This window comes from Armigeres subalbatus, chromosome 1 (assembly GCF_024139115.2).
Source record: "Armigeres subalbatus isolate Guangzhou_Male chromosome 1, GZ_Asu_2, whole genome shotgun sequence".
NCBI classification, from domain to species: Eukaryota; Metazoa; Arthropoda; class Insecta; order Diptera; family Culicidae; genus Armigeres; species Armigeres subalbatus.
The window spans coordinates 164,644,822-164,667,304 of record NC_085139.1 but is presented as its reverse complement, the minus strand read 5'-3'; the positions used below and the strand labels follow the sequence as shown (position 1 = coordinate 164,667,304).

The window sequence follows — 22,483 nt, the reverse complement described above, 5'->3', positions numbered from 1 at the left end:
GGTTTTTGCCTCTCCTTTATTGTTGTTTGTTATCTATCGAGAAAGGTTTCTGCAAACCCTACAAGCTAGAATAGTAACCTATCGGTCTGTATCATAAACTCGCGTAGGAGACGAGCACCCCGACAACAAACGCTATGCGTGAGCCGCAATGACCTCTATATCTACATACGGAGGTCCTCACAGCCCACCCGCGACGTTTTTGTTGTTGGGGTGAGTATGATGTTCACTGCATCACAGTAGTCTCTACTGCAACTTCTGGTTTTGATCAAGACGCCCTCAGCGCTGTAGTTTCGTCATTAATTGTTGAGACACAGTGTTCACCGCATACCGCATTCCGCATTCCACCTCTTCCCGACACATCCTCTCAACGAGGTTGTCCGGGGTTGTATCCATGCCGCTGACAAGCAGTACCTAATAACTCTCCTATTCAAATATCGCGCTATATTATCCGTTTCCGTTACCGAACGAATTGCTTCGATGGTAGAACGGCCTTTACGGAACCCATACTGGTTGCTTGACACGCCAACAACTTACCAGTTGTGTCGAGTAGGCAAATTGGTATGTATGCCGAAAGCTCTCTCGGGGATTTCCCAGGCTTAGGCAATAGCACAAACTTCTGCCGTTTCCAACGATCTGGGAAGTTTCCTTCGTCCAGGCAACGTTGGAAGCAGCTCCTGAACATATATGGAGCGGCAAGAATCGTGTGCTTAAGGGCCAGGTTAGGAATACAATCCGGCCCTGGTGCCTTGTTTAGCTTAAGTTTTCTTGCAACGGCGATAAGCTCATCGTTAGTCACTAGCAGGCTATCTTTCTACATTTGATTTCGTAGTTCAGAGCTCTGCTCGCTGTTTAAAACACCCGACGTCTTTCTAGCCTGTCCGCTTCGGTCCTAGCGCGTCGCAACCTTCTTTTAGCTTTAAGGCAGGTTTTGCGAAGATCAGCTATCGTGCTCGTTCACCAGTGCACCGGTTTGCGGTTGTCGGTTAGCATAGTCCTCCTGGGCACAAGTTCGTGTTAGGACATCGGATAACTCATCATTACTAAGGCCTAGAGGCCGATTTACCCACCGTAGTGATTCTTCTAGCAGTTCTGGGTCCAACGAACCGTTAAGTTCTGAAAAATCAGAAGTTGAACTTTTGTCATAAATTTAGGATTTTAGGATTTCTGCAAACAAGTTGTACGAATAAAGAAGCATTGGTTTTTGATGATATTTGATGCTTACAACAAACGACTTCCAAATTTTGTCCATTGCACTATTTGTCAGTATGCTTTTGCCATCGAGTGCATCGTAGTAATAAGTTCGATTATTTTTTATCAAATTCTAGAAGTTTGTAATGATATCAGAACATCATAAAGAATACGGGGAAGTACACCCGATTCTGTTTTTACACGGATTTTTTTTACACGGCCGTGTAAAAAAAATCCCATACAAAATGTTTGCAAAGGATTTTCGAATTTTGAAACTGAAAACTTTTTTTACACGCTACACATCTCCCGTGTAAAAAAAGAATCGGGTGTATAACATAAAGCATTGAATTTCTGGTAAAACCAGTCTCCTCGGCTGTCAAATATCGACTTTTAAAATATTCGGGGGAAATTGATCCCTCTCAAAGAACTTGCTTTGATAAAATTAGAAAGGTGCCCTCGGATTTTTTAAATATTTGAATTGCTGTGAACGATTTTTGTTATCGAATTCGACAGCACATGCAATTTTAAAATTTGGGGAGACTTGATCCCCTTTCTACGATATCTACGCAATAAATATTTTTTTCCTGCCAACCCTTCATCAAATCTGTCAAATCTACAAAAAATTAGAAGCCTGAGAATAGATTTATATTTTTTTTATTTTTAGCGCCAAATTTTTGTATGGGTGACTAATGGGGGATCAAGTGTTATTGAGGCAAAAACTCCAAATCCAAATCCAAAACTTCGATGGAATGTTAACATTTTTATCAGTACAGATCATTGAGCATATTTATTGCTTTGTGCAGTGAAAAAAACAAAAAGAAAGCATTTGGTCATATTTATGAAAAGATGTTCAAATTTTGCGTCGCCAATAAAAAAAACAAAACATACAAACCAGGGCCAGAATAAATAAGGTTGTCAATCCAAAAAATAACTCACCACATAAAGGTCATTTATCTAGAGGAATTTTACTTAAAAATACGCTAGAACAAAACTACTTTAGTAGGGGAAACTGGACACACATGATCCCCACTTTTTGTTTAGCATATTTCTCGATGTAACATGCACAGATTTGCACGCTTCTTGATGGATTTGATAAAGAATTTAATTAGTTATTCAAAAACGTCATTGCAAGCAATTATTTGTTCATGAAAGTTACCAAAAAATCGATTTTGCTGAAAGATAGAAAATTTCGCATTTTCAAAACTTGCGGGAGACTTGATCCCCATATAGGGGGAAATTGATCCCGTTATGAGCTGAACATGTTGAGGTTCTTCCAAGCAAGGATGTTATCGATCATTTAGTAATTTGCGTTCGATCATTTAGTAGTTTGTGAATAACGCATTCCAGAAGCTGAATTTCAAAATGTGTTGTATGGTGGACTTCTAGTGCGTAGGTTTTTCTACAACTCTGCCTAATAGACTGTTGTTAGAATTCCACTAATAACAAAGTTATAGAACTAGTTGTAGTAGCTATAACTAAATGATTGGAATTTTGTAATAATTTAGTCTAAGTTACTGATTCTATAGCTATGACTCAGTTACTAGTGGAATTCAAACAACGAACGGTTTGGCAGAGTTGTAGAAAAACCTTCGCACTAGGAGTCTTCTTCTTGAATGAGTTATTGACAAACTATTAAATGATCGAACGCGGATTACTAAATAATCGATAACATCCTTGCTTCCAAGTCTAATGAAAGGACGAATTGGTCTAGCCTCAAATCCTAACAATTCTTCATAGTCTGTTGTAATAGCAGTCGTGCGAAAATTAAATAATGTTGTTATTAAGTAAGGCAAGTATCTTGGTTCTCGAATAGAGTAATAGTGACATCATACATCAATATGGTACTGTCACGCATCATCATTTTTGTAGTGTGTGTTAATATTACACAAATGTGATTTCTCTTAAACAACTGACTAAAAGTTGTTGAATGTGTCTATTATTGAAAAATTCTTTAAGAAGACTTACAAATAAATGGTGATTGTAAGCAAACTTCTCCTAGTTCAAACGGAAAGAATTTAGTACCAGATCGAAAAATACTGGTTTTAAGCCCTGTGATTTGTTGAGTATTTTCAAAGCCTAATAGCCTTTTCATAGAAAATAATGTTAAAATGCATTTAATAAAACAAATCAAACATAAGTATGTTCAATTACATTTTGTTCTGGTTAATAAAATAAGGCTATTGAGAAATTTAAATTGCGCGTGTATCGTCTGATTGACAAAATTAAAGAGAAATTAAATTTATTTATACTTTTTAACTAGAAAAGAATTTTAACACATCAATTAGTTACATACAATACAATAATATGCAACGGTATACAACAAACGCCTTAATATATGCAATTTCGGGATCAAGTGTGTCCAAACTTATTTATTTATTTATTTCGTCAAACATAATGTAGACTACATTAAAAAACTTATAACTATGTTCTATTGTAACTAATGTTACTAAAATATTTTCTTAGGCTCATACGAGGCATGGCTAAATCAATTGCTTCACAATACTGATTGTAAACAGACATCATTTGATTCATTGGACTAAATTTTGCATAATTTGTTCGATGATGACAGGTGGCAAACAAGTTTCGATTTCTCAATTGCCGAGTAGGAGTGTAAAAATTTAAACAAGACAATAGTTTGGTGGAATCAATGCGGTGCGAAACAATATCATTCACAAATGAGATCATGGCAAACTCACGACGCTTTTTCAATGACTGGATATCTATAAGCATACATCGCGCCTCGTACGACGGAAGTGGGAATGTTGTCCACCCTAATTTGCGTAAGGCATATAAAAGGAATTGCTTTTGAATTGATTCTATTCGATCATCATGTGATTTCATATACGGAGACCATACAATACTACAATATTCTATAATTGATCTGACATACGCAACGTACAAAGTTTTAATTGTATAAGGATCTTGAAAGTTATAACTAAATCTTTTAATAAAACTGAGCATATTTGTGGCTCTGTGGATAATGGTGTTGTAGTGGTCAGTAAAGGTTAGCTTAGAATCTAAGATTACACCCAAATCTCTAACCCTTTCACATTTTTTACTGGTTGATTTCCTAGAGTTACAGTTAGCGATGGTGTGCTCCGTTTTCTACTGAAAGTGATCAAATTACACTTCTTGACATTAAGTTGTAGTAAGCTTTTGTTACACCAGTTATCAAATATGCGTATTTCGTTCAAGTAGATGTCATTGCACATTGGGCCACGTCGTAAAATTAGGAGGAAAAAATTATTTTCAACATAATGATAATATTTTAGGATCAAAGTGTCTTCAACAAAGTCAAAGCTTATTATTTAAGCTTTATTTTGAAGTTTGTTGCAATAGGGTGGCCCCACTACATTTCGAGATAAAATTTTTAACTTCTATATTTCTAATTCTAGCATTGTACGATGTTCTAGAAAGTTGTTCCTTATTTAATTTTGAGGCACTTTGCTGAAGAAACCATTTTTGTACGTCGTTTGTTTCATTTGTTATGATAATTTTAAATAATTATGTTAGGGTGACCCTAAAAAATTAATATTTTGATTGTTACTTTTTAGTTTTAATTTTTATCGAATTGAGGTCTTCTACAAAGTTTTGGAGCATAAAAAATGCACGTTTTGGTTACATAACCAAGTAAGTTCATTGGTGGATTGCAGAGATATCACTGTTTTTCTTGAAAACATCCGTTGTTTTCAAATGCATGTATTTTTGAATGGAGGAAAGAGGGGGATCCATTTTTCCCTGGGTTAGACAGAGGAAGGGCTAAGGATTGCTCTGCATATTTTGGTATTGGTGAATTTGAGGGAATTTGAGGTTTTTCCATCATTTAAAAAAAAGGCCTTATGTACGAGGACATCAAAATCATCAGTTCTAGAAGTGTTATAAAACCGAAATAGGCGTCGTCAAAAACAAAATGTTTATAGTAATCATAACTTCCTTATATATTTCCAGCGCATCTTCACTCAATATACCGATTGGTAGAATAACATGTTCAATAATATCAACGCTTATCAACGTGACAAGTTCACTGAACAGATCGTAGGTTGTTTCCATCATTTGTTCAATCGATTTTACTTTAAAATCGTTGGGGTGGTATGGAAAATTAGGTTTTTCGAGCGTAGTTTTTTTATTCTACTTTTATCTATTATTAGGGTGGTTCAAAAATTCTATTTTTCTTCACACCGATCACTCAATTCTGTCCCATGTTCTGAGTGTCCTCCGCGAATTTGAGATTGGATAACAACTGATTTAGCAAGAGCCGTTTCGAAGTTGCATGGGAATTAGTATGGGGAAGTGGATTTTCCATCCTACTGATTATGGCGCTTCCACATACAGCGCTGGCGAAAAAAGAACCCACATGGCCAAAATCGCATGTTGATGCGATCGTTCCAATAATTAGTTATCGGTTTTAATCCAGCTTGCGGATCTTTGGTTATGATTATTGAACTTCTCGAAGCGCATCACTGATACGTGCAGTACAACATAGTAGCCTGATTTTGTCAGTGCTATCTTCGCGCGCCAGGAGCAGCAATGTTGCCTGTGAAGTAGTTTCGCGATAAGCTCCAAAGAACTACAACATAAATTAAAATCGATTACTAAATATTCGAACGATTATCCAAGTGATAATTCTTTAGGGCTCCTTCACTTTGCCCATACTAATTCCCAAGCTAATTTAAACGGCTCGTGCTAAATCAATTCGCGGAGGACACTCAGAACATGGGACAGAATTGAGTGATCGGTGTGGAGAAAATAGAATTTTTGAACCCTAAAATATATCTAGATAAAATTAAATAAAAAATACGCTCGAAAAACCTAATCTTCCGTATCACCCTAGCGATTTAAAAGTAAAATCGATTGAACGAGTGATGTAAACAACCTACGATTACGGTCTGTTCAGTGAAGTTGTCACGTTGATAAGCGTTGATATTATTGAATATGTTATCCTACCAATCGGTATATTGAGTGAAGATGCGCTGGAAATATAAGGAGGTTATGATTACTATAAACATTTTGTTTTTGACGAATTGGGCGGAATTTTCGGTTTTATAACACTTCTAGAACTGATGATTTTGATTTCCTCGTATATAAAGCCATTTTTTTAAATGATAGAAAAACTCAAATTCCTCAAATTCTCTAATACCAAAATATGCAGAGCAATCCTAGCCCTTTCCTCTGTCCAACCCAGGGAGAAATGGATCCCCTTTTTCCAAAATACAAGCATTTGAAAACAACGGATTTTTTCAAGAAAAACAGTGATATCTCTGCAATCCACCAATGAATTTACTTGGTTATGTAATCAAAACGTGCATTTTTTTATGCTCTAAAACTTTGTAGAAGACGTCAATTCGATAAAAATTAAAACTAAAAAGTTACAATTAAAATATTGATTTTATAGGGTCACCCTAACATAATTATTTAAAATTATCATAACAAATGATACAAATGACGTACAAAAATGGTTTCTTCAGCAAAGTGCCTCAAAATTGAATAAGGAATAACTTTCTAGAACATCGTACAATGCTAAAATTAGAAATGTAGAAGTTAAAAATTTTATCTCGAAATGTAGTGGGGCCACCCTATTGCAACAAACTTCAAAATAAAGCTTAAATAATAAGCTTTGACTTTGTCGAAGACACTTTGATCCTAAAAAATAATCATTATGGTGAAAATATTTTTTTCCTCCTAATTCCACGACGTGGCCCACTGTGCATTGTCAATAGTATTTTTGATTACCATAAATAGTTTCATATCGTCCGCATAAATAAGGATTTTAAGATGCTTAAGAATGAGTGATATATCGTTTACAAACAATATGAATAGAAGAGGTCCTATATGCGAGCCTTGGGGAACTCCAGATGTTACATTGACTGGAAGCGACTGTTTCCCTTCAAATCGTACTATTTGTTGGCACAAGTTAAATACGATTTAATCCATTTAAGGAGTCTCATCTCAATTCCCAATTTCTCAAGCTTGAAAATCATCATAGGAATATCGAGTCTATCAAATGCTTTGCTAAAGTCTGTGTAAAGCGCCTCAACATGACTACCTTTGTCCATAGCATTCAATGAGTAATTTACAAATTCTAAAAGATTGGTAGTAGTCGAACGTCCTTTAAAGAACCCGTGTTGTGCATCTGTTATTATATGTTTTATTTGGTTGAACATCCTTCTATTGATGATTGATTCAAAAAGTTTAGGAATACATGAAATAATGGCCACTCCACGTTAATTTCTAATAGGGGAACTGTACCGGTTTTGGCCATGTTCCTAATTTGGCCAATTTTGCGAATAACTCCAAAAATAAAGCAATTCGGGAGGGTTTTATCAGTTCCAACAAAAGATATATCCCTCATGATTCAACGCTGCTTTTAACTGATCGATTATTTTGGAAAAATTCTGTAGAGCTGCCAAAATCTCCGTTGCATTAATTTGGTTTACACCAACACTGCTTAAATAGTCAGGAAAATGTGAAAAATATTCATAATCACGATCACTTTCGGAAAATTCGGTATATGTCTCTTGAAAAAAGGTTGCAAAAAGAGTACAAATTTCATCAGCATTATCTCCTAATTTTTCATCTAAAGTCATTTTCGATGGAAAATTGCTGGATTTTAGCTTGGTTTTGGCATACTTGAAAAAGTTTTTTGGACATGATTTGATTTCATTTTCGGTTTTAGCATTATACTCCGTAAGAGCCGAAGACATGGCTAAACTAAGTTGATCGCAAATATTCAAATAGTTTTCTAAATTTTCTTGACTTGTGTATTGTTTATAAAGTTTATGAGCCTTTTGCTTTCGGTTTTTCAAATTTTTGAAAAATGGGGGGATCAAGTGTGTCCATGTTGAGTATTTATCATGTTTTGTTTTTTGTATTCAATGGAAAATGAGCAATAGTTAATTGAATTAATTTATTCAATTCTACAATAATAAAACTTTGTCCAGTAAAAATTTAGTACGTTTTGGTTGGACATATTCAAAGTTATTAAACTTTTCTCTTTTGAAGAAAAAAAGGATTGAGAATGCTCAAATAATAAAACCTTTCTAAAACCCATATACATAAAGTAACTAATATCAAATGTTACTCAGATTCAATAATCTATCTAACGGATCCGTTTGCACATATCACTGGTATAAAAATGTGATTAGTTTTCGAGAAAACAGGGGGGGGATCATGTGTGTCCAGTTTCCCCTACTACTTAAGGCTCCCCTGGGATCAAGTCTCCCCACCTTCCCCTACATGTAATGTTTAAAAGCAGGAATAGTTCATCATGTCTAGGAGTAGCTAGACGAATTACCTAATCAGAATGATTCTCTCGTTCATATCCAAAATCAGTAAGCAGCTATCTAATGCCGCGTCATACCAACCAAACTATTTTTATCTGTTCTATCAGACGATGCTGGATATAAGTTTGCACATACATTATAGGACCACCTAAATAGAAAAATACAACAAAGAGTAGTCCATCCTCTTGTTAACTGCCTGCTGCTGACTAATACTTAAATGACACACTTCAAGAACATGACTATCTTCATGTACTTATCTGAAAGCATTAGTTACGTCCACACAGCATAACATCAGCCAGATTAACGATGCGCTACGGTTATAAACTAATTGCAACTAATTTCAGTCATTATAATTATTTGCAATGACAATCTTTCCTGCTGCCACGCCGCCGTCAGCAGCTGATTACCGGTTACCATAGTCAACCATGCGTGGGGCACTGTGACATGGCTCTGGCAGACTGATGGAGTTGTTAATGAAAAATAGCAAACCCATCGGTGAGTAGTGGAGTAAAGTTATGCAGAGACTCCAAACCGTTGATGACGTAATTTTATCAACGTAGCGTAAACCATTTTCTTGTGCTCCATCTTCCATGCAGTGGAGATGGAGTTTTTATGGGAGATGACGTGTATAGGAAGTCTGGTGACTATACTAAAGGTAGATAGAGATTATGTATAAGATTATTTCGTCAACATAAAAAGTTCCAAGAGGCACACTTCGCAACGCTGATTACGTGTTGATGTTTAATACAGTTCTATCAGTTTACCTGTTGAGTTTAAGGTTGAAACATGACCGCCTGAATGTTTCGTTTATGAAAGGATACAAACCATTATTTTAAATTTCATTATAGTTATTATAGTTACGGAAAATGTGTTTCCTAAAATATTGTACAGTCGATATTAAAGGGACCATCGAGATATGGAGAGATCAAGGAATGGAAGGAAAGTTGAAATGGGTACTAGATCCAAAAAAGCTCGCAGCTATGAAAAACGGCAACAAAACGATGTGTTTGTGATTGTCCAAAGATGGTCCAGTAGCCTAAAAATTTGATCATATCGACATAAGGAGAGTGAATCCAGAACAAAATATGATCAGAACACATCGAGATAAAGAGATATCGAGATAGTGAAGTTATCGAGATGTAGAATGTCCAAATGTATGTATATTGCAGGGACCGAGGAAACCATCGACATAGGGAAAGATATCGAGATATAGAACATCGAGATGTGGAGAGTCGACTGTAGTAACAATCCATTTGATCATCAATAAGCCTAGAATAGTATCACTCTCCAAAAATGAATTCCTAATTTTCAGCTTGACTTGTCAAATTAAAATGAATTATGTGTACATATGATTACAGACAAAGGAGGAACAATTTTGATACTATACATTAGCCTAATTTTGATCACAGTAATTGGGATTCGACTAAAAAATTCATATAGTTTAGAGAAACTGCTGAATTGGGTAATTTTCTTGTTACGTTGTCAAAATTTGAATTGGGGATTGTCGTACCCATAATTTTTGTTCCATCAGTTATATCAAATAGACGTTTTCAAATAAAAGAGATTTTTTAATCATTACATTCCTTTGTCCTTGCCCCTTAAAAACACCGTAATTTATGACGTTTCCAAGGATACCATCTTTGTTCCAGCTCAATCTTTCAAGATATTGCGCAAACTCTACGCTCTATTATCCAAATTGATACATGTTAGCCATACCTTGAACGTGATATAAAGCTATTTATTTGCTACTGACAAAACCTGTTACCCCATATCTGTAATCCACATTCGACTTGTAATAGTTCCTATGCGCCCACCATCTACAATTTGCTACAAAGAAAATCGAGGCTGTACGTACAGTTGTGCTATTAGATGCAGCATTGAGTTAGATGCATGTTAGGAAATTGATACATGTATGGTCCAATATTCTGTTAATTGGGTCATCAACCGTGTATGGGGTTTACCTTCGCATCGTTCCGAGTGGAGCACCTTCTATTTATGCAAACAATCCTTGTAGTAAATTTTATGCGCGCTCGATGCTCACATGATCTAATAAACATTTCTCTTATTACTTTTTCATTTTCAGCTCTCTATCAAAACGAATTTATCAACGATCTGTTGGAGGAACGAAAGCATTATGAGGCAGCCCAAAAATCTATTGCTGAGTGGAGAAGCACACTTACCAGAAACAGGTGAGTAACACGTCTACATGAGTGGGACGGGTGAGTGTAGTATTTTTTTTTTTTTTTTGAGCTGGATGACATACAGTTTGTTGGTTGATTTTATGAACAGGGTAACGAATCATATTCATAACAAGAATTCAATTTCCGGCGTAGCGGTAAAAAATCAACTAATTTCCGAAAATAGTCAAAGCTTGATAGGGAGCAGGAACTATGCCCAAGGGCTTGATGATCCCTCCCCGGGCCACAGCGAGTTGTAGGGCTTGCCTAGGATGTGGTGGGGTTTGACAGTGGGCTCTGTTAGACTTATATAAAAAGCTACATGTATCCGCAAGTAGGCCCTACCAAAGCGACAGTGCTCAAAGCTTAAACTCATCGAGTGTATGTTCACAAAGTCTGATCGTCGTCGAGAACCAGTGCGCGTTGGTCCTCTACAAGCTTCGTCCAGGCCTCGTGTCCGTAGAGAACTACCGGCCTAATAAGCGTTTTGTAGATAGTCAGTTTGGTACAGCGGTGAACTCTATTCAATTGGAGCGTTTTGCGGAGCCAAAAAAAACGTACGATTTCCTGCCATGATGCGTCTCCGAATTTCTCTGCTGATATCGTTATCGAAGGTCACCAGAGGGCTCAAGCACACGAATTCTTCATCCACCTCGATTTCGTCGCCACTAATACAAACTCGTTGTGGGTGGCTTACGTTGTCCTCTCTTGAGCCTCTTCCTTTTCAGTCTGATGTAGGCTTCCTCCATCCTCTCAAAGTTACGTGCCATGATATTAATGTCGTCGGGGAAACCAAATAACTGGACGGACTTCGTGAAAATCGTACCACTCGTGTCAATCCCTGCCCTTCGTATTACTCCCTCCAAAGCGATGTTGAATAGCAGACACGAAAGACCATCACCTTGCCGTAACCCTATACGCGTTTCGAAGGGACTCGAGAATGCCCCTGAAACTCGAACTACGCACATCACCCGATCCATCGTCGCCTTGATCAACCGTATCAGTTTATCCGGAAATCCGTTTTCGTGCATTAGCTGTCATAGCTGGTCCCGATCGATTGTATCATATGCGGCTTTGAAGTCGATAAATAGATGATGTGTGGGCACGTTGTATTCGCGGCATTTCTGCAATACCTGACGTATGGCGAACACCTGGTCTGTGGTAGAGCGTTCACCCATAAATCCCGCCTGGTACTGCCCCAGGAACTCTCTTGCAATTGGTGTTAGTCGAAGGCATAAAATTTGGGAGAGTACCTTCTAGGCGGCGTTCAGCAATGTGATTGCGCGGTAGTTGCTACAATCCAGCTTATCGCCCTTTTTGTAGATGGGACACACGACACCTTCCATCCACTCCTGCGGCAGAACCTCATCCTCCCAAACCTTGGATTTCACCCAGTGCAGCGCTCTAGCCAGTGCCTCACCACCGTGTATAAACAGCTCTCCTGGTAGTTGGTCAACTCCAGGGGCTTTGTTGTTTTTCAGCCGGCCGATTTCCTCCTGGATTTCCTGGAGATTCGGAGCCGGAAGTCGCGCGTGCTCCTAGGTTCATTACCATACCGCCACCGTTGTCTGCCATATCGCCATTCAGGTGCTCTTCGTAGTGCTGCCGCCACCTTTGGATCACCTCACGCTCGTTCGTAAGAAGGTTCCCGTTTATGTCCTTACACATATCGGGCTGTGGCACGTGAACGGTTCAACTTCTCATAGAACTTTCGTGCGTTATTAGCGCGGTACAGTTCCTCCGTCTCTTCACGGTCTCGATCTTCCTGCTGGCGCTTTTTCCTCCGGAAAATCGAGTTTTGTCTGTTCCGCGCCCGTTTGTATCGTGCCTCGTTCGCCCTCGTGCGGTGTTGCAGCAATCTCGCCCATGCTGTATTCTTCTCTCCTACTAACTGCTCACATTCGCCGTCATACCAGTCGTTTCTCTGATCCGGAGCCACCGTGCCTAGTGCAGCAGTTGCGGTGCTTCCAATGGCGGATCGAATATCTCTCCAGCCATCTTCAAGAGATGCTGCGCCTAGCTGCTCTTCCGTTGGGAGTGCCACTTCCAGCTGCTGCGCGTAGTCTTGGGCTAGTTTACCGTCTTGTAGCCGCCCAATGTTAAGCCGCGGCGGACGACTCCGACGCGTGTTGATCACCGTCGAGAGTTTTGAGCGCAGACATACTGCGACGAGGTAGTGGTCGGATTCAATATTCGCACTGCGGTAAGTGCGTACGTTCGTGATGTCGGAGAAGAATTTACCGTCGATTAGAACGTGGTCGATTTGGTTTTCTGTTACTTGATTAGGTGATTTCCATGTGGCCTAGTGGATATTCTTGCGGGGGAAGAAAGTGCTTCGGACTACCATCCCGCGGGAGGCTGCAATGTTTATGCATCGTTGGCCGTTGTCGTTCGATACGGTATGCAGACTATCCGGTCCGATGACCGGTCTATACATTTCCTCCCTTCCTACCTGAGCGTTCATGTCACCGATGACGATTTTGACGTCTCGCAGTGGGCATCCATCGTTCCAGCTGCGCATAGAACGCTTCTTTCTCGTCGTCGGATCTCCCTTCGTGTGGGCAGTGCACGTTGATGATGCTATAGTTGAAGAAACGGCCTTTTATCCTCAGCTTGCACATCCTTGCGTTGATTGGCTGCCACCCAATCACGCGTTGGCGCATCTTTCCCAGCACTATGAAGCCGGTTCCCAGGTCGTTGGTGGTGCCACAGCTTTGGTAGAAAGTTGCCGCTCGATGCCCGCTTTTCCACACTTTCTGTCCTGTCCAGCAGATTTCCTGCTGCGCTACGACATCGAAGTTGCGGGGATGTAATTCATCGTAGATTATCCTGTCGCAACCTGCGAAGCCTAGCGACTTGCAGTTCCATGTTTCAAGCTTCCAATCGTGATCCTTTATTCGTCGCCTAGGTCGTTGCCGATTGTATCGAGTCGTATTATCTTCTATGTCGTTCGTAATAGTTGTTTTTAAAGGCGGCTTATTGGGCCTGCGCAAACCTCCTGTCTCGTCGGAGGGCCGTCGTGTCAGGGTTGTTTACGTCCCACCTAACACCAGGACTTGGGCTTGTGCGCTTTGAGCGGCACACGGTCGCTTTGGCGGAGCCTACTTGCGGATACATGCAGCTTTTTATAGAGGTTTAACAGGACCCACTGTCAAACCCCACCACATCCTAGGCAGGCGCCACAACTCGCAGATGGCCTGGGGAGGGATCGTCAATCCCTTGGACATAGTCCCTGCTGCCCCTAGCCTTGGTGTAAGTATTCTCAAATTCCCGGAGCAAAGTGTTTCAGATCCAAGCTTTTTACAGACGGGGACTACATCCGTAATCATCCGTTTGACTATTTTTCGAAAGGCCGTTTTCCGTCAATAATTGATACAGGTATCAGAACGTCGGCTCAAGGAGCACTGGCTTTTTTATCATTTACTTGATAAAAACTCAACTTAATTCACCGAGTAGTGATACTGCCTTTCCTCGCATTTATCCAAGACACCAACCTTATATGGTGCTAATATGGTTCGATGTACCATTTTCTTTATAACTTTTAAACGCAACGGCCGATCGTTATCAAATTCAATAGTGATCAACTAGGCTTTTCCCCCTGTCCAATGAAATTTGTTGCGAGAAAATCGGTTGATAATTACTATATAAAAAGTTGTCTAATGTATTTCTTAGCTTTTGTGCACACACATACAAACATACATACGCACGGACAGACAGACATTTGCTCAGCTCGTCAAGCTGAGTCGATTGGTATATAACACTATGGGTCTCCGAGGCTTCTATAAAAAGTTCGTTTTCGTAGTGAAATGATAGCCTTTCGGTACAACTTTGAAGTGAAAATAAAAGGATCAGGAAGCACAATTGAAAAGAAGAATGGAACAAGGGAAAAGGCTCTAGATGGGAACTTCAATACTTACTTACTTGATGGGCTACAGCTTTCTATGAACCTACGCCGAATGGAGTATCCTTCTCCACTGAACTCGATCCTGGGCCAATCGCTTCTAGTCGCGCTGAACATTGATCGCCCTCAGGTCCTCTTCAACTGCAAAGAGCCATTGTGTACGCGGCCTTCCACGAAGCCTGCGGCCTCTTCCGGGTTCTCTACTAAATATTATCTTCGCTTGACGTTCTTCCGGCATACGAACAACGTGACCAGCCCACCGTAGTCTGCCGTGTTGTATAAGCTTAATAATATCCAGCCCTTTATACACCTGGTGCAATTCGTGACCGCCGTTTACCGCCGAGTATTGTCCGCAGTACCTTACGCTCAAACACTCCGAGAGCTCTCCGATCAGCCTCCTTTAACGTCCATGTCTCATGGCCGTATAAAGCCACCGGAAGAATCAGAGTAGTATACAGCGCAAGTTTTGTTTTCGTTTGCAGACTACGGGACTTAAGCTGGTTACGAAGTCCTTAATAAGCCCTATTTGCAGCTGCAATACGCCTTTTCACCTCGCGGGTAACATCATTATCGCACGTCACTAATGTTCCAAGATACACAAATTCTTCTACCACTTCAAATTTTTCACCATCCAGCACTATTTCGCTACCACCACCACTAATGAACCCACGTTGATTGCCAGCGACCATGTACTTCTTTTGCTGGTATTGATCGTGAGTCCAATCCTCGCTGTCTCCCTCTTAAAAGGCGCAAAAGCCTCTTCCACGGCACGGCGATCAATTCCGATAATATCGATATCGTCCGCAAATCCCAGGAGCATATGCGATTTTGTGATAATGGTACCGCTTCTTTGCACACCAGCTCTCCTAATCGCTCCCTCGAGCGCTATATTGAACAGTAGGTTCGAGAGTGCATCACCCTGCTTTAATCCATCTAAGGTAACAAATGACGTCGATATTTCATCCGCAACCCTTACACTTGATTTCGATCCGTCCAACGTTATACGAATCAGCCGTATCAGTTTCGTCGGAAAACCATGTTCAAGCATAATTTGCCATAATTCATTCCGTTTCACTGAGTCGTACGCCGCCTTGAAATCAATAAACAGATGATGAGTCTGCAAGTTGTACTCCCGGAACTTATCAAGGATTTGTCTCAGGGTAAACATTTGATCCGTCTTTGATCGGCCCTTACGAAAACCCGCTTGGTATTCGCCGACGAAGGACTCTTCAAGCGGTCTCAATCTGTTGAACAGAATACGGGACATAATTTTGTACGCCGAATTAAGGAGGGTTATTCCTCGGTAATTGGCGCACTCCAGTTTCTTAAAGAGAGGGCAAATGAGGCCGTCCAACCAGCTAACAGACATTTCCTCGTCTTCCCATATTTTCAACATAATATGGTGCAGAACTTCATAAAGCTGCTCACTGCCATGTTTGAGAAGTTCAGCCGGGAGCTGGTCCTTCCCCGCAGCCTTATTGTTTTTCAGCTCTTTGACAGCTTTTTTAACCTCATCTAGTGTAGGTGACTCCACAGCTTGTCCATCGTCGCTAATATTTATTCTGTTCACCGATGCACCGTCACTTCCTCCATTCAACAAAGTCTTGAAGTGTTGCTTCCAAGGCAGCATACTGGGGCCCATATTGTATAACATTTTCACTTTTGGCTTAACTGATTTACCACTAGGGTGTTACCCGTGTCATCTGTAGTAGATCGCAAAAATGTTTGAATATTTTTTCCACCTACTTGCAAAAATGGAAAATTTCCCCTAAGCCGGAAAATTTCATTTTGAATTCCAAAATGGTGCGAAAAATTGATTTCCGGTTTCTACACCCTATTTGTTTTTTTTGCTGAAATCCAGCAAAGTTATGCTGTTTTTTGTGTGCTGTTAATCTAGCATAGAAAAGCGCTGAATTACCAGTAAAGTTGATTTTTACAATTATGACAACGCTCGAGACGAGCCAGCCCAGGGCTGAGATTCTCGCTAATAAAGACAAAAAAAATATGACAACCAGTTTACTTAACGTTCAGCATAAATAATTTCGTAAATAATTTCGTAAATAATTTCGCTGGTTGCCGGATTTTTTATTGTTCAATCTGTTGCTGTATTTTCAGCAAAAATTAGGTTTTCTAAAAATGTTGCATTATTGCAAAATATATGTTTGTTCAAAAGTCATAATGATAATAACTTGCATACTCATTCGAGGTTTCATGTTGTTTGTTGTATTTTGTTAAAAACTTCGATTACTACACAATAAATACGGAATTTGCAAGCATCGAAACATGCCGATAACAACATAAATTTGAGAATCACAAGACCACATTCTATGATGTCAATTTATGAGAAGCACACAATCACACTGATATTAATCAGCATTTTATGACTGAAACTAAAAAAAATCATAGGATTATAGTACCACTGTGTTTCAAAAAAACCTATGAAACCGCACACATTCACTTTAAAAACTTGACACTTTTGCTTGAAGTAATTTATAATTTCTGGATATTTCTTCTCTTTCTAACCTGCACTACGGTTTGAAGTTTGACAATTTGAAAGATTTGTTGATTGTCAGCTGAATGGCTGATTCGGTGATCATTGTTACAGATTTTCAGTCATACATTTATCATTCTAGCATGAAGTGTTAAAAAGTACTGAATATAAGCAAATATAAAACTATATATATAAATTTAACTATTATGCTGTTTTCTAGCAAAAACAAAAGATTTTAAATAGACAGTAAAATATTATACAGGAAAACGAATGGGGATTTTACTCATTCGACCCCATTTCGACAATACCCATATTGTATGGAGTTTGGTACTCTGTAGAATAGTCAAACCGGATTGGATATTGGTGTTAGCTTTTGGCCATTTATCAGAAGACCCATAACGCTGGGTAGACACCTTTACGTGGTGTGTTACGGGGTAAGATCTACCACGGTTACATTGCCAGCTACAGGCAAATTCTGACCCAACAAATACCTTCCTCATTATCCAACTACGTGGTATTTATGAGGGTGTCGCTAAGTCGGTGGCCTCTCGTTAAGTAAGTACCACATCAACACTTCCTTCATCTCCCTAGTTATGGTGAAGATGGGCGTGGCCAGGAGTAGTAATCCTCATGCTTTTGTTATTTTTGTTTAAGACTGGAATCAAGGACCACTCCCCTTCTTGATTTCTGCTAGCATTCTAGATAAAGATCTCAAAAGTAAAACATGAGTATCACAAGTGTCCAATCTACAAACTACACGGTAACAATGCTAATGCTAATGTTAAAATGCTTTTGGTTATTTTTCAGAAAGCATACTTTGGAATTGGTTATATTAGATATTTTGAATGGAAACGACGCACAAACTATGCCAAATTTGTTTAGAAATTTTATCGATCAAAAATATGGCCTGTATTCTGGATTCCGGACCTTCCGCCGGAACCTGTTAAGGGGTAACTTAACGGAAATATTCTCATGAGACACATCAAACTTCTTGATTTCATAAGTTATGGCAATCTATGGCCGTTATGTACTTCCCGGACCATATATGGATTTACTGAGTACTGGTAAAAAGTAAACCCCATCATACGTCACATCAAACTTTATGATTTCAAAAGTTATTGCATTCAATTGTAGTTTTGTACATCCTGGACCATATTTAACCCTTCCAGGCCCAACAGAAAAATGGATGTATAAAATCGCACGATAGATAAAAGTGTACACTCTCTTCAGCAAAATTGCTTGAAATTAACTCCCCTATCAGGGAAAAATATCAGGCATGGTTGATCAAGGTCCTGCGACAACCTAGAACGTCATGAACACGGTGAAGTTACGAACGAGAAAATTTTAGGTGTATTGGCAGCGGATTGTATTGTTTCAAAAAAAGATTTTCATTCAAACGTATCCGTAGAGTTACTGTGATGTATAATGAACTATTTTTTATCATCCTTGGACAACCTAGGCCATCCAAACATTCCTTGTGTTTAGGGCTTGAAATCTACAGCTGCAAGAAAATCGTTTTTCAGTAATGAATATGCTTCAATATGCATTCAATTATATCCATTACACTTCCCAGGAGGACAAAGGATATTGTAGGATAGATTTGAGAGATTCTGGGCAATCCAAACTGTCATTGAGTTCGTTTATATGCATTACACTTCCAGGGAGGTCAACGGATATCGTAAAATAGTTTTGAGATATTCCGGACAATCCAAACTGTCTTTGAGATCGGGATTTGAGATCTACAGCTGCAAAAAAATCTTTTTTCGGTACTGAAAACTTCATGTGCATTCAATTATATCTATTACACCTCCCGGGCGGTAAACGGATATCGTAGGATTTTTTAAAGATTATATGTGGCTTCCAAACTGTCCTTGATTGCGAGACTTGAAATCTACAGTTGCGAAGGTAGCTCTTTCGTCACTCAAAGTTTCTAAATGAATCATTTGTTTGAGAAACTGCGCTTATCTTTTTTACACAATTTCGAGAAAACAGCAATAAACTGTTTTTGAACAAATTGACAACGAATCTTTCGTTTTCTTCGATACAGATCAATAGTTTTCGGTAAAACTCAACATCCTGGCACTTCCATTGCGAAAACTGTAAATAGTACTCCATAATCCTCTTCAAATTGCACGTATGTAGTTTCTCAAACAAACGAAAAAAAACCATACACTCTAGATCAAAAATTCTTTTCGTGTTTTTGCCAGAATACGTATTTTTAGACGAAGTTTCAGAATATTAGAATAACATTTTGGTCAAAAATGTAACATATGCAGTTTCTCAAACAAATGGTTCAAATGTATTTAACCATGTGCAGTACAGCTCCTGCGTGGTCAATATACATAGAAAAATTGTTTTTATATTTTATGCATCATCTGGGCTATAGCTGGTTTGAAGGCTTCTTCTGTTGCTCGAAGCTTCGATTGGATACATATCGTGTGCATTACATCTCCTGTAAGACCAAAAGACATTGTAAGATAGTTTTTAAATATTCAAGATTGTGCAAACTTTTCTTGAGTTCGGGACTTGCAATCAACAGTTGTGATTGTAGCGTTTTCCGCTACTCATAGTTTCGATACGTGTTAAATCTTTTTCATTACATCTCTTCTAGGTTGTTACAGTTTTGATGACCCAGGATATCCCAAAACCATCTAAACATGTCCCTTGATCTTCAGGAATATTTTATGGATATGAATGAATACATATCCAAACTTGAAGCGACGAAAAAAGCTAGAGAGGGGACTGTAGATTGCAAGTTCTGAACTCAAGGAAGGTTTGGATAACCCAGGATGTCCCAAAAATCAACTTACCATATCTCCAGGTCTCCTAGAATATGTTATGGATATGCTTGAATACATATCCAAGTATCTAGTGACGAGAAAAGCTAGTGTCGTAGCTGTAGATCGCAAGTTCTTAACTCAAGGACAGTTTGGATGACCAAGGATATCCCAAAACCGTCTAACCATGCCTCCTGATCTTCACAAATATATTATAGATATAGTTGAATACATATCCAAGCTTTAAGCGACGAAAAAACATACTTAGAGTGGTGGTTGGATAAGCCAAGCTTGGATATGTATTCAATCATATCCATAACATAATCATGAAGATCAGGAGACATGGCTAGATGGTTTTGGGACATCCTGGACCATCGAAACTGTCCTTGAAGTTAGAACTTGCGATCAAGGATAGTTTGTCCCAAAACCATCTAGCCATGTCTCCTGATCTTCATGATTATGTTATGGATATGGTTCAACATATATCCAAGCTTGGAACGACGAAAAAAGTTAGAGTGGTGGTTGTAGATCGCAAGTTCTGACTCCAAGGACAGTTTGAATGACCCAGGATATCCCAAAACCGTCCAACCATGCCTCCTGATTTTCACAAATAAGGTACACCGGGGCAAGTGGGGCCTAAAAAACGCTAGTTCAGCGAAATTGTTAACGCATACTTAGAAAACAGGGTATTTTAGAACATTAACCAGGTATACATCATTATATGCTTCCGTTGTTGAAGTGTAGACGTGTTGGAAGCCATTTATTCATTTACAAAAAATATTGGTAGTGAAAGAAATAAATTCACCTGTAGGACCCACTTACCCCTTCAAACGGGGCAAGTGGGACCTATTCTGCTTTATACTATCAAATGAAACTAATTAAAGGAATTTAGAATGTTAATATTATTTCTGAGTCGTGGTATTTTCAGATCATGGATGGAGGTTGGTTGTTTGTCGGACTTGTGTTTTTGCAACAAGAAAGGGATTATAATGTTATATAAAAACAAGACAACAGCCGACTCACTGTTCAATTGTCTCTTGTCTTGCTTTCTATTAGCTTATTTTGTACCAAATTTTTAAAGTGGAAAGGATAGTTAAATCTTTATTCACCATTCGAATTAATATTTCCCTGTTTAGAATACGAATTATTACATAAATCAAGATACTTCAAAAGAAAAGTTTTCATTCAGGCAATGCGCAGTATTCTAAATTAATAATAGAACGAAATTGCCAATTTATATGTTAAGCACTTTGTGTATCTGAAAATCTGTAGATCTGATGCAAAGTTTAAAAATAACAAAACACGAAACAAAACCTGCTGACCTATTGCAGAATAAATGAGTTATTTGCACTGTAAACGGAAATATATCGTATAGTTATAACCATTGCTCTTTTTCATTCGGGAGATAATTTTAAGAATGTAAAATAAACATCTGTTAATGAACTGTAAAATACTTTTTAACAACGAAACCAATGATATCAAACCACATCTGATTCAGATCCATATGATATATGAATGGCAAAGTTATTTTTCACTAGACAAATATCGTAAAGCAGTTAAAATTGTTCTATCGAAAATGTTGTTCAAATATGTCCCACTTGCCCCATGTATGTTAAAACTTAAAGGCAAATGAAAACTGCAAGTTTTGGCTTTAATTAAAATTTTTAAATCATTTTTGATGTCACACAATTATTAATTTGCTCAACCTATTCGCTTTTCACATCAATTAAATATTTAGGAACGACTATTCTGTTGGAGATCCATTGAATCAAAATAAAAGTAATAGCTTTTCTCGGGAGTTTTAAGTCATGATCAAACAATAGCATTAGCATGGTGCCACGAGTATGACGAACGCTTGTGGGTAGTGGACGTCTCCAGCATGGCTGGTTAACTAAAGTTCGTTTTCTCACGAAATTATTCGTGATAAATGTCGCTTTCTGTGTTATTTTATAGTCAGTGATCTAGTGTTCCATTTTTTGTTGAGTTTGCATCCAAAATGTGATAAGTTTAATTAAAAAGTGTAATGTTAATGGTTTCACGTTTGTAGCCATAGAGTTTGTGAACAAGTTTCCAATGCCCCTGTATTGTTTTATACAATACATGTTTGTAGTACCTCTACAGGAATAGTTCCTCAGTACCAATATGTATTGCTGTTAATGTGTTATTAATCATTCGTTGATGTGATGTACCGTGCTTAACTCTCGCGAGAGCCTGAATCTACTTGTATAGTGTGTGTTTCTATTAAAGATACTCAAATTATGGATTAGTGTTAATTGCTATAATACTGTGCCCGAAACAGTTATACGATGCTCCAGGCATTAAACTGTATGTATTCAGTTGATTGGGTAACAGTGTGTTGACATTCGACTTTAAAGTATTTTGTTAAAACATACAAAGTTTCTTCGGCATAGTGTGCCTCGAACACTTATGCCGAAAGCTAAAAGAGTATTTAACTATTAAGTGAGAACTTATCTGTGATCTATACCGGCATGTTTATCAGCAAAAACCCCTTTCTGCTGATGCTTTTGAGAAAAAATTGTGTTCATATTATTTTGTGAACCTCATAACAGAGTATTACTGTATCTTAAAAAGAATCGTCACTCCTTCACTTTCATCCAACAATTAATTTTGTCTTTCTCTTTCTCTTTTTTTTGGGAACTCATGGTTCT

General features: G+C 38.5%; 1 protein-coding gene and 1 pseudogene across 1 annotated transcript in view; both read left to right on the top strand.

Annotated features, from left to right (window-relative positions):
* The window catches only part of LOC134205479 (cystathionine gamma-lyase-like), a 203,593-nt pseudogene that overhangs the window by 81,459 nt on the left and 99,651 nt on the right, over window positions 1–22,483 (top strand).
* LOC134205477 (uncharacterized) overlaps window positions 1–22,483 on the top strand; it is a 128,451-nt gene that overhangs the window by 47,232 nt on the left and 58,736 nt on the right. The window contains exon 2 of the mRNA XM_062680752.1: window positions 10,552–10,657. Within this exon, the coding sequence (XP_062536736.1) occupies window positions 10,552–10,657 (106 nt within the window). The remainder of the gene's footprint in view (window positions 1–10,551; window positions 10,658–22,483) is intronic.